General features: G+C 59.5%; 1 protein-coding gene across 3 annotated transcripts; it reads left to right on the top strand.

Annotated features, from left to right (window-relative positions):
* Positions 1–324: 324 nt before the first annotated feature.
* Positions 325–8995, top strand: AK1 (adenylate kinase 1). 3 transcript variants are annotated; one of them, XM_045883198.3, is made up of 8 exons: positions 325–463; positions 3287–3378; positions 3533–3571; positions 5085–5120; positions 5302–5465; positions 6173–6289; positions 8331–8522; positions 8761–8995. In XM_045883198.3, exons 3-8 carry the CDS (start codon positions 3565–3567, stop codon positions 8827–8829), a joined length of 585 nt encoding a protein of 194 aa, XP_045739154.1. In that variant the 5' UTR covers positions 325–463; positions 3287–3378; positions 3533–3564; the 3' UTR covers positions 8830–8995. The 3 variants fall into 3 exon arrangements, with proteins under 3 accessions (XP_045739154.1, XP_045739155.1, XP_054365404.1); XM_045883199.3 differs by lacking the exon at positions 3287–3378 and having other exon boundaries at positions 368–463; XM_054509429.2 differs by lacking the exons at positions 325–463; positions 3287–3378; positions 3533–3571 and adding an exon at positions 4695–4807.
* The last annotated feature ends 2728 nt before the right edge of the window (positions 8996–11723 follow it).

Genomic DNA, 11723 nt, shown 5'->3' with positions numbered 1-11723 from the left:
TGGCCTGGCAAAGCCCCCAGAATCCATGCATCGGCTGCCTCCCGCGCTGGGTCCTCTCTCTGCCAACAATTTGCCCTGGGATTTTGTGCAGAGTCTCCTCTCTCTCGGTCTCAGTTTCCCCAGCTGTCATACGGACGCCGGTCCCGTTTCCCCTGCAGCGATGTGGGCACAGGGCAGGGCAGGCAGGACGGGAGAAAACCCTGCAGGCTCAGCCACCTGGGGATGCACGGGGGGGGGGGCGGCGGCCTTGCTCTGGCTTCCCACCGGGGCTCACCGGGTCCAGGCCCCCCTCCCTCCCGGGCCGCTCTCCCTCCCTCCTCCCCTCCCTCCCTGCCCTCGCCGAGCGCTGGCTCCCGGCATGCTGCGCGCTGCTGACAGCCTTATAAATAGTCGCCTTTGCGGGCGGCGGGCGAGCACGGGCAGGGCACCACTGGCCCCGACGCCCGCCGCACCCCTCCCCCAGGTCAGTGTGTGCCCGCGTGCGTGTCCGGGCGCGGGGGGGGGGGGGGGCGCCCCTGCGGGGCGGGGGAGGAGCCGCGCGCGCCTGGGGCCGCGGGTCTCTGTGTGTCCGGGCATCCTTGGGGTTTGTGCGGCTGTGTGTTTGTATGGGTGGTGGGATCCGTGGGGATTCGCCCGTCTGGTCTTCCCAGGCTCTGCTCTGGCTATCTGTGCCACCCTGCGTGTGCCCGCGTCGGGGGATGTGTGCTGCAGTCCCTCCTAGCCTCCTACACAGTCGCCCCTTTGTCCAGGCTGGCACTCCTGACGCTGGGGCTCCAGGTCCCTGCCCTTGGCACGTCCCAGTTGGGGCCCTGGGAAGGGGGCTGTGGCCGCACGCCCTGCCCTGGAGGACCTGGCGGGGCCGCCTGTGAGATTGGAGGAGCTATCCTGCCGTGCCATTTTGAGTGCTGGGGGGACAGGAAGCCCCCTGGATGTTTGGCCCCCTGCCCCAGCCTCCTGAAAGGGCGGGGGCTCTAAGGGAGCCCCTGGGGCCAACACGTGGGACCTTTCCTGAGCACCGCTCAGGTATCCACTCAGGAGTCTCCAGCAGCAGTAGGACAGGGCCTGGGGGGTGCAGGCCCAGAGAGGGGACACCAGCTGCCCAAGGTCACACAGCTGAGGGATGAGCCCTTAAGTGGCTGTCCCTCTGGGCCTCAGTTCCCCAGGCCCCTGGGCAGACCACCGAGTCACGGGAGGAGTTGCTGCAGCCTGGATCTGGGGTCCTTGTAAGGCCTGGGTGCTGAGCCGGTAACCCAACTCCGTCCTGGACCCCTGGCGTCTGTGAGTCCTCACCACCCAGGTTATTTTGGACCAAGGAAGTAGCAGATGCCAGCAGGACAGAGGGGCTTAGGTTACTGGGAGGAAGCAGGGCAAGATGGGTGGGAGGCCACTCCACAGGGTGTCACCTCAGGCTCTCTCTGGCCTGGGGACCGTCCTCCTCCCTTGCCTGCTGCTGTGGGGCCTTGGCAGCTCTACCCTTCCTTGAGCACACTCAGCAGGAAAGGGGCTATAACTCATGCCCCACGAGTGGCGGGACAGTCAGCAAAGCTGCCTAAAGACCTACTGGGTGCCAGGCCTAAAGCAGCAGAAAATGCAGCCCGAGTTTGACCCCAGCCAGGCTCTGGGGCAAGTCTCTCCTCCTCTTCAAGACTCAAATCCCTTCCAAGACAGCTGTGAGCACAGCGTGAGGCCCCCAGCCCTATGCTCAGCCCGGGGCCAGGCCCAGTCCCGTGGGGCACACAGGCCAGTGGTACAACAGAGGGGTCCAGTACCATGTGGCGTGTGCGACGCTGGGGGCGTTCGAAGGAGGCACCTGCTAGTGTGGGAGTGGAGGACAGAGTCCAGGAAGACTTCCTGAAGGAGGTGACACCTAAACTGAGTCCCAGCCAGAAGCACCTGGGGAAAGGCATCCAGGCATCAGGTGCAACGGTAGCCAGGGCCTGGAGGTGGGACGCGGTCATAGTGGGTGAGGAAGCTCCAAGCAATTCAAGTGGTGGCTGTTAAGGCTGCAAGGAGTTGGGGGGGGCGGGGGGCGGTGGGCGCCTGGGTGGCTCAGTCGTTAAGTGTCTGCCTTCGGCTCAGGTCATGATCCCAGGGTCCTGGGATTGAGCCCTGCATCGGGCTCCTGCTTGGTGGGAAGCCTGCTTCTCCCTCTTCCTGCCTGCTTCTCCCTCTCCCACTCCCCCTGCTTGTGTTCCCTCTCTCGCTGTGTCTCTCTCTGTCAAATAAATAAATAAAATCTTAAAAAAAAAAAAAAAAGGCTGCAGAGGGTGGGTAGAGGCTGTTGGACCCTGTCATCCAGGTTAGGGCTTTATCTTGGGAGCTAGGGTCCATTCATTGGAAGGGTTTTAAGCAGGTGAGCGATGTGGTCTGATGCTTATTGGAGAGAAACCTGCAGATTGCCCGGTGGGGTATGGAGGTAGGGAGACCCACGGGAGGCTGGGGCAGTGGCCAGGTGCCCCGCTTGCAATAAAGAAGTGGTGGTGAGCACACAGGCTGGAGAGAGAGTTGGGATGTGCGTGTGCAGGGTGGAAGTTGGCTGTGGGAGAAGGGTGTTCACGCAGACTGGGGCCTCTGGTTGGGCAACAGGGCATGGAACTGGGGATGTGGTGGGGTCTGTGGGGACCCCAGGCCTGTCCAGGGATTGTAGACTTATGGGGCTGGGGAGGGAGGGCAGGGCTGGCTGGGCAGAGACAGGGGTCCTGGGAACCTGAAGTCAGCATTGTGAGGGTGGACTGAGGGCCTGTGGTTGGGGGGAATGCCAGGCAGAGGGAAAGCCGACTGAGGGTCGGGCGTCAAAGGTCAAGGCAAGAGTGACTGTGTTTGTCGCTGGTGGCCTTGGGGAGAGTGGGTGGGTGTGGAGGTGGCAACTCTAGGTGGAAGGAGAGGTTGAAGCAGAGTGGGGTCCCGGAGGGGGTGGGGTTGACTCACTTGCTTCGGGGAAGGCAGGTGGTGGAGCAAGATCCTCAAGGGGGTTGAGGGGGCAAGGGTCATATGGTGGGGTGAGAGCCTGGCCCCCCCCATGAAAACTGTACAGGGCTGTGTCCCTTGAGCAGCTCCTGCAGCTTCCTCCCCCTCGGACCTCTGTGTCCCTTTGAGCATCCTTGTCCCAACCCCATCCAGGATGAAGACACATGCAGCTCAAGTCCCTCTTCCCACCTCCAGCCTCCACAGAGCTTTCCTCCCAGCCCTGGGGAGCGTCTCCAAGGTGTTGGGCAGATGCCTGTTTTCCGGGACTGGCAAGGGGAACAGCTCAGCAGTTGCTGACGCCACTGTTTCTGTCCCTCAGGACTGTCCTCGCCACCTGGCTCCTCCGGCGGGAAGAGGTGGACAGAAGGGAGTTGCTGCCCTTTTGTAACAGTGGACGTACACCGAGGAAAGGTGACCTTCCCAAGGTCACCCAACCTTCGGGGCCCTCCATGCCCTGTACCCTTGGGAGCGTCAGGGTCTGGCACACACCATGGGGCTGGGCAGGAGGGGGACGGGGTGTCGGGAAGGCCCCCTCACCTGCCCCACCTGTGCTCTTGTCTTGCAGCACGCTGACTCGGCTCCCCGGACCTCAGCAGGATGGAAGGTACCGAGGCTCTTCTTTGCTGCTTGCAGCCTGGGCCTCAGTGTGCCCATCTGTTAAGGGGGTGTGCTTTTAGGAGACATTCCGGGAAGGGTTGGAGGAGGTTCTCCGGCTGCCAGAGGGGCCTGTCTGGGAGCCTCCAGCAACCTCCTCAGGCATCTCACGGGATCTGCCAGCTCCGAGATTAATTTTAGAAGCAAGGAGGCCTCCTTGAGGCTCCTGAGGGCCCCATAGCTCACCTCCTACACTGGTATTTATAGAGCTGAATCCCTGCTTCTTTCTAGAAAGGGTGGGTGCTGGCAAGTGGAGGCTAGCCCTGGGGAGAGGCCCCAAGTGTGCAAATGCCAAGCCTAACAAGGACGAGGCAAGGTCCAACCCCTCTGTGGGACTCAGTTTCTCCATCCTCCAGAGGGGGTGGGTCTTGAGGATCTCTTGGGCGCTCCTGGCTGCTGAGGGCCGGGACCGGAGGGAGGCATGTGGCCAGCAGAGCGCCTGGCTGGCCCGCCTCCTGCCAGTATCACCGCCCGTCCTTGGCCTTGTGCCTCGGCCTGGGCGGCTCTTAAAGGAGCCTGCTGCTGCTGCCTGAGCCGGCGGTCACCCTTCCGCCCCTTGGGCCCCAACCATCAGCTGCCCGCGGGCTGTGGCCTCCCCCGCCTCCAGGTGGTACCCAGCACTTGGCAGGCAGTGATGGGAGCCCACAGGAGAAGCGCTTCTCCTGACAGTTCCTCTAGGTCTCCAGCCGCAGGGCCAGGGGGCCCCTGGGAGCTGCCAAGCCTTCCTCAGTGGCGAGGGACAGAGAGCCAGAGAGGGGTGGGGGCTCCTTCCTAAGGTGACCCAGTGAGGGGAAGGCCGGGCAGCCTGCGAAGAGGGCATGGCTTCCGGTTCTGGGTCTGGCATCCTCGGAGCAGGCCCCTGCCTCCCTAGGCCTCAGTTTCCCTTGCGCGGCCAGGCTGTGGCCCTGCTGAGTTCTGAGGGCCGGTGAGGCAGAGGCTGGAGCAGGAGTTCGCCTCCCTCTCTGGGCGAGGGCTCTCCATGCCCACCGCAGCCCTTTTCCCTGGCAACCGTCTCCAGGGCAACATATGTTGTGGTTGCCAACTCCGGACTCGTACTGCCCAGGGAAGGCGGGCAATGGGCAGGCCCAGGGCCTGGGAGGGGAAGGGTAGGGGACGCAGGAGAACGGGACCATGGGGGCCTGCTGCTCGGGAAGACGCCGCGCCGCGGAAGACTCTAAGGCCAGAGGTGACCCACTGCTGCCCAGCCACCCCCGGGGAGGGGCTGTGAGGGTCGGCATCTGAGCCCCTCGGAGTTGTCCTCAGCCTGTGCCGAGTCTGTAGCCTCCAGGCCTTTGCCTGCAACACCCTCTCCTCCCTGACCACTGAGCTTTGCTCAGCCCGTCGCTGGTCACTCGGGGCAGGAGCGTGAGGCCTGAGGCCCGGCACGGGCCTGGACTGCAGAGGTGCTTCGGGCTCTTTGTCAAGCGAGTCACTGAACTCTGCTCCCCTTTTCTGTCCCACAGAGAAGCTGAAGAAAGCCAAGATCATCTTTGTGGTGGGTGAGTCCAAGGCAGGCGGGGTCAGGCAGCAAGCAGGGAGGCGCTTTGCAGGCGCTGGTGGGAGCCTGGGCCTGGGGCTGCACCCTGGGCTCTGCCCCTCCTCCGCTGGGTGGCGTGGGCAGATCCTCGCCCTGCGGCGGCCCCCGTTTCACAGGGTCTCTGAATGGGTGGGCGCTTGCAGGAGGGCCCGGCTCGGGGAAGGGCACCCAGTGTGAGAAGATTGTCCAGAAGTACGGCTACACCCACCTCTCCACCGGGGACCTCCTGCGGGCCGAGGTCAGCTCGGGCTCGGCCAGGGGCAAGATGCTCTCGGAAATCATGGAGAAGGGGCAGCTGGTGCCACTGGTGAGTGGGCCCGGTGGGGTGGGGGGTGATGATGGCCCCAAGTGGGCTCCCGCCAGCAAAGCCCATGATGCCCTGGCAATGCTGCCTTGATCTTCCCTCGCTCCAAACACTCCTGGCTCTGGTCCCCATTGCCCTTGGCAGGAAATTCTTTCTAGGAATTCCCGGAGCTTCTAGGATCCCTGCCCCTGCCGACCCCTTCAGCCCCACACCACCCACTCACCCCCCCAGCTCTCCACCTTCCAGCTGCCCTGGCCTTTTGGTCCCGTCTATCTCATCAGATTCCTTCCTGCCTGGAATGTTCTTTCCTCCTCAGCTTTCAGACCTCCCTGGCTCCACAGATTTGAGCTTAGACCCCCTCATTTTATAACTCCAGAAGGCCTCCTTCTTTGCCCATTCAACCTGTGTCATGCTTGGAAATTGCTAAATCAACCTCACCACACTGTGAGCTTCTTGAGGAAGGTCTGCTTTGTTCACAGTGGTGTCCTCGGGGCCCTGGACGGGAGCTGGCTGGGAGGAGGGGCTGAGTCAGTATTATTGAATGAATGGATAGATGCATGAAGGGTTCGATCAACCAGTCAAGTCTTCACGTTCAAAGAAGGCTTCCTGGAGAGGGAGGCTTGTTTGGAACATCTTTATTAGGGCAGAGGCCTGGAGGAAGAGGTGGGGAAAGGAGCTCATGACCTCTCCATATTTTCCTGTGCCCCCAGGAGACAGTGTTGGACATGCTCCGAGATGCCATGGTGGCCAAGGTAGATATTTCCAAAGGCTTCCTGATCGATGGCTACCCTCGGGAGGTACAGCAGGGAGAGGAGTTTGAGCTGAGGGTAAGGTGCCACCTGCTGGGTATGTTTTGGGGCTGTGATGTGGGGTGGTCAGGCAGAGGCTGCCATGATGGCCAGACAGAGTTTTGGGCAGAGAGAGAGAGAGAGACTAATTGTGGGGTCAGAGTGGGGAGAGGGGTAAGGAGGGAAACTGGGGAAGAGTTTCTAGAAGTCTTTCTAGAGGGAGAGGAAGCACAGGCTGGGGAGCTCACAAACCTGGGCTCAGGTTCTAGCTCAACAGGCCTTAGGCCAATCATTCTGCCTCCTTGAACCTCATCAGTGTCCCCATTTGCAAAATGGGGGGACACGGTTGGCAACAGCTGCCTTAAGGAGCAGAATGCGATTAGAGAGAATGTACCCTTCCAAAGTGGGGCTTGGCACCTTATAAGCCCGTAGTCAGAGGGGCAGGGCGCAGGATGGACAGGGCTGGAAGGGTCAGGCTGGTGTGGGGAGAACAGAATCTAGGGGGCAGGGCAACCAGGACTGCTGTGGGAGAGGGGGTTCAGGCCTGGCTGGAGACCGCTGAGGCCAAGGAGTCCAGTCTCCTTCCATGGGCCACGGGGAGTCTGCCTGGAAAAAGTAGGCCTCAAGGATGATGGCTCTGAGCTGCCTGAAACAGATGCCCAGCAGGAAAACAGAGTGGGGGCACCGCTCCCAAACACAGGCACAAGCTCATGGAAATGCGTGCGCACACATCTGGCAATGCATATACATGTACTCGTGCGATGCATGCGTGTGGACACAGCACGCTTATACGCATGGATGTACATGCATGCGCATGCATGGGCGTGCACGCACACACACACACACCCATACCTCTGGGGTCACAGGTCATACTAGGGAAACAGGGCTGCAAGTCGGGGGAGGCGAGGGGTGGGGCTGGCTCAAGGAGGGCTACTTGGCAGAGGGATTCCTTCCCGGCCTCGTGGGGAGGACCAGGCATCCCAATAGGTGGGGTGGGACCAGACCCCCACTCCCCACTTCCCAAGCCTGTGAGGCTGGGGCCTTCTTGGGCTTCCGAAGCTTTGAGCCTCATCCAGATGTAGATTTCGTGTCCCGACCTTTAAGTGCCTTCAGGACCTCAAGAAAGTGTCTACCCTGCTGCGGGCCTCAGTTTCCCTATCTTTGAAACGGAAGTGGGCTGGGTTTCCTCCAGACTAGGAGGCCATGGACACTGCGGTCAGGTGCTAGGCAGCCTCAAAGCATGTCCTGTCGTGACGCACATGTACCAGCTGGGTAATGTCACCTCCGACCCTCAGGGCCACATCTGGAAAATGAGATTACTAAAAGCCTCCTTCCCTCCTGGGGCTGTTGTGGGCGCTGCTGTGGGCTGTGGGCTGCTCAACACAGGGCCCAGCCCTGCCACGGCCTCCAAGGGTCCGGGCACCTGGTCTTCTCAGATCTGGACACCAGGGGGCATCAGGGCCTCGCAGAAGGAAGACAGGTCAGCCTTGTTCCTTCTTGCCCTTTGCGGTGGATGAAACGCTTATTCCAATGAGATGCCTTGCTGCCCTCAGAGGGACTCCTGGCAGGGGAGAGGGTCACTGAGTAAATAACCAGAGGCCTCCTGAGACATTCTGGGCAAAGAAGGAGAGAGGACTGAAGAGGGTGTCCCAGGGAGCTGGGGATGGTGGTAGGGGTGGCATCCAGGAAGGCTGCCCTGGAGGAAGGAGATTTTTGTTCAAATCTGAAAGCCAGCACTTTGTATTGAGGTAAGGGTTCCTGGCATGAGCAAAGGCCTGGCGTGGGAGGAGGTGGGCGAGAGCCCAGACTACAGAGTCAGTGTGGCCAAAGCAAGGAGAGCGAAGGAGTGGGAAACACGAGAGGAGGAGGACAGGAGGCTCTCTTCTGAGGGCACTGGGGAGCTATGGGAGAGGTTGGGAGCAGGGGAGTGGTTTTTGGAAGGTCCCTCAGGCTGCCTTGGGGAAGGGCTTGGAGGTCTGAGTGGGTCTCAGGTGGGGCCTCTGACTCGGGAGGATGGGGAGGCGGTGGCCCCAGGGGGCAGGAATGGGGCCCCTATGAGTACCGCTCCGCCTGCCCGCAGATCGGACAGCCCACACTGCTGCTGTATGTGGACGCAGGCCCGGAGACCATGACCCAGCGGCTCCTGAAGCGCGGAGAGACCAGCGGGCGAGTGGATGACAATGAGGAGACCATCAAGAAGCGGTTGGAGACTTACTACAAGGCCACGGAACCTGTCATCGCCTTTTATGAGAAACGGGGCATCGTGCGCAAGGTGCGCCCCCTGCAGGCCGCGGGTAGCCCTAGGAAACGGGTTTTTGCCTGGGGTGGCCAAAATGCCGGTGACCTTGGGCCAGGCCTTGGTCTCCCCACTGGCTCGGTGATGGGCTGCTGTCCCCTGGTGGCTGGGCTCGGAGAGCCAGGCCAGGCCTCTGGGGGAAGTGAGCCCCTGCCTCGATGGGGCCCACCCAGCCCTTCCCATCGTCTCTGCCCTCCCGGCCGTCTCCCCACAGGTCAATGCCGAAGGCTCAGTGGACAGTGTCTTCTCCCAAGTCTGCACCCACCTGGATGCCCTCAAGTAGCAGCACCGAGCCCTTCCCCAGCCGAGCCCCGCCCCACCCCTGTCCTGCCTGAGGCTGTCCTGGCCTGAGCTCCGCGCCTCCACCCTGCCAGGCTTGAGCACAGACAGAGGAAGCACTTTATCCTGTTTTCATGGACAGCCAAGCACTAAAGGCATTTCCAAGGACATTCGGTTTTATTCCTTTTTCTTTGCTTTCACTGGAGTTGATCCACGTGGTATGGCCTCTCCTAGCCCCTCAGCCCACCTTAGCCAGCTGTCCCCCTCCCCCCCACTACCACGGGAAGACCCAGGGCCTTTCCTCACCCAGGGCATGCTGGGCCTGGGGCTCCAGGGTGACTGAGGCAGGATCCTTGTTCTCGGGGACTGACGGTGAGGCACAGCTGGGCCCCGACCTGGGTTCCTCCAAATCCTTGCTGGGCCGCCTTGGCCCTGACCCCTCATGTCTCTGAGCATGTTTTCTGCGCTTTACGCCCCTGGGGCCTGTGTGCAGCAGGAAGCGAGGTCATGGGCTGTGGGGAGGGCTTCCTGGGCAGTGAGGATGGCACACGTCAGCTTTCTGGGTGGGCAAGGCATTGGCTTCCTGGGCACAAGAAGCTCTAAGGGTCTGAAAAGGGCATCGAGATTGAATGGTCAGCAGTACCTCCCTGAGGAGGTGAGACATGGAGGACCTCCCACCGTACGTCCCTGAATAGGTCACCACCTGCCCTTTCTGAGCCCATTTCCAAATCTGAGTTAGGGTCCATGCCCCCTGCAACCCCCACCCCTCAAGGTGAGGACAAGAACACACTGATCAGGGGTGTAAGGCTGGCAGTCACCGTGGCCGTGGGAGCCGAGACCAGAGCGGCCTTGGAGATGAGCAGGGCTGGGGTGCTTTGGGGAGGGTGCCCCAGAATCCCCCGGGGGAGAACCATCTTCCCTTTCCTGTTCTTTAACTGTGACCTCATCACCGAGAAAGGCTCAACTTGGTGCTCACGTGTCCTTAACGCCTGTCTCAGCCCCAGCTGACTCCCTCTAGAAGCCAGAGGGCCTTCAGTGGGCCACACCTGGTTGGAACAAGACCCCACGAGGGGCTGATTGTGCCCATGCTGTGTCCCCTTTTATTTTTGGCAAGTGTGACTGGTTTTCCGTCCACGTTACTTAAACTTTCCTTTAAAATAAACATATTTAAGTTATAAAAGTGAGTCTACTGAAAGAAGAAGACAAAACAAATAAGTGAGAGCACAGGGGAGGTAGGAGAAGGCAGGCATCGTGTGGGGATGAGCCTTCCAGGCTGGGTGGGCGCACAGGGAAGGCCTCTGCCCCTGGTCTCTGTTCCCCAGGCCAGCTGGGGTGTGCAGGGGAGCCCCAATTGCTCCGTGACCTACCACCTCTGGGTCTCCATGTCACATCCATCCAAGCGGGCTAACACACACACACACCCACCTTCTAGCTCAGGATTGTCCAGATCAAGTGAGGAGGAGTGGGGAAGACACGCCAAAGATGATAAAGATCTGGAGAACTCACCTGACAGGAGCATCTTCGTGATCTTTTAATTATAGCATCATCAATTCAGGTGTGTCCCAGTTTAATGAGAGCCTAAGGCTGACCCAAACTACTGTTCGCCACAGAATCACCTTGTTCATTTAACAAGTTGAAAACTTGGAAGAAAAAAAAAAACCAACCAAAACACAGAAATGTAAAAGGTCCAGTAACCGCCACCCCATCCTTGCCACCACAGACCTTCCTTCGAGGGTTTCCTTCGTGCAGCTGGTTCCTTGAGGTGGAGCTCTGGAGCGGGGCCTTGTAGATACCTAGGAGCTCACTTCCCCGTGAGAGAGGTCATGGAAGGGTGGAGGGGAGAGCTCTGAAGAGCCACAGAGGCCTGTTAGACGGAATGCAGGTGAGAGGGGGTGCAGGAGCAAGAGACAAGCCTGGAGGGGTCAGGTTTGTGGGGCCTTGAATGCTGACCCAAGTATCTAGTCTCTCCCCTAAGGGCAATGAGAGGCTCAGAAGGAGTTTTTTTTGGGCGGGGGGTGGCGCCTGGGTGGCTCAGTCGGTTAAGCGTCTGAATCTTGATTTTGGCTCAGGTCATGATCTCAGGGCCCTGCGTCAGCCTCGGCACACAGCGGGGAGTCTGCTTGAGGATTCTCTCTCTCTCCCTCCCCGACTCCCCCCCCCATGCATGCTCTCTCTCTAAAATTAAAAAAAAAATTTTTAAAGAAAGTTTCTTTAATGAAAAATTACAAACAAACTGAAAATTAGAGGAAATAATATAATGAACCCCCATCACCAACATTTAGTAACTTCTGTCATTTCCCTATATTTCCTAAATTATTGTTTGACTTTTGACAAAGTATTTGCAGTAAATTACAGATATGAAGAAAAAAACTTCACCCCTAAAGTATGATTCTACAAAATAAGGGCATCTTCCTTCAAAACCACAACTCAGAGTTTCCATGACACTAAGTTAATGCTAATTTTGTAATTTATAATAATCAGCCCGCATGCAATTTTGCCCAATTGTCCCCCAAATGTGTCTTTGTTCAAATTGGGGTACAACCCAGGATCACAGGCTGCCCTTGGTTGTGATAGCTGTCAGACCTCTTTCAACCTAGAATCCTTGTTATGACAACTGTCCTGCAGAGAGCTCCTTCCAGATTCACCCTTTGCTTCCTCCTGGTGTCGTCCAACTTGCTCCTCCATCTCCTAAATTTCTTGTAAACTGCAAGTTAGTTGTAAAGGCTTCATGGATTCAGGCTCAGCCTCTGGGGCAAGAACACCTAAGAGGTGAGGCTCAGGAAGGCCGCTAAAACCAGGCAGGGGGCCAGGACTGCAGCATGTCCAGCCTACAAGGGCACACAAAGCTCCCGGCTCTGCTTAAAAAGCTGATTCTGCTTCAGCAGGGCTGCCCTGGCC

This window comes from Mirounga angustirostris, unplaced genomic scaffold, assembly GCF_029215605.1.
Source record: "Mirounga angustirostris isolate CCGP_5_RB_7025 unplaced genomic scaffold, mMirAng1.0.hap1 SCAF_15, whole genome shotgun sequence".
Classification (NCBI taxonomy): Eukaryota; Metazoa; Chordata; class Mammalia; order Carnivora; family Phocidae; genus Mirounga; species Mirounga angustirostris.
Note: the sequence above shows the minus strand (reverse complement) of the source record. Positions and strands in the feature narration are given on the sequence as shown.

Bases quoted from the DNA above. Each gene is read 5' to 3' on its own strand.
- AK1 (XM_054509429.2), top strand. From the start codon at position 4,753: ATGGGGGCCTGCTGCTCGGGAAGACGCCGCGCCGCGGAAGACTCTAAG. The intron at 4,808-5,084 runs GTGACCCACTGC...TCTGTCCCACAG, and splicing joins GGAAGACTCTAAGGCCAGAG to AGAAGCTGAAGAAAGCCAAG. The intron at 6,290-8,330 runs GTAAGGTGCCAC...GCCTGCCCGCAG, and splicing joins GAGAGGAGTTTGAGCTGAGG to ATCGGACAGCCCACACTGCT.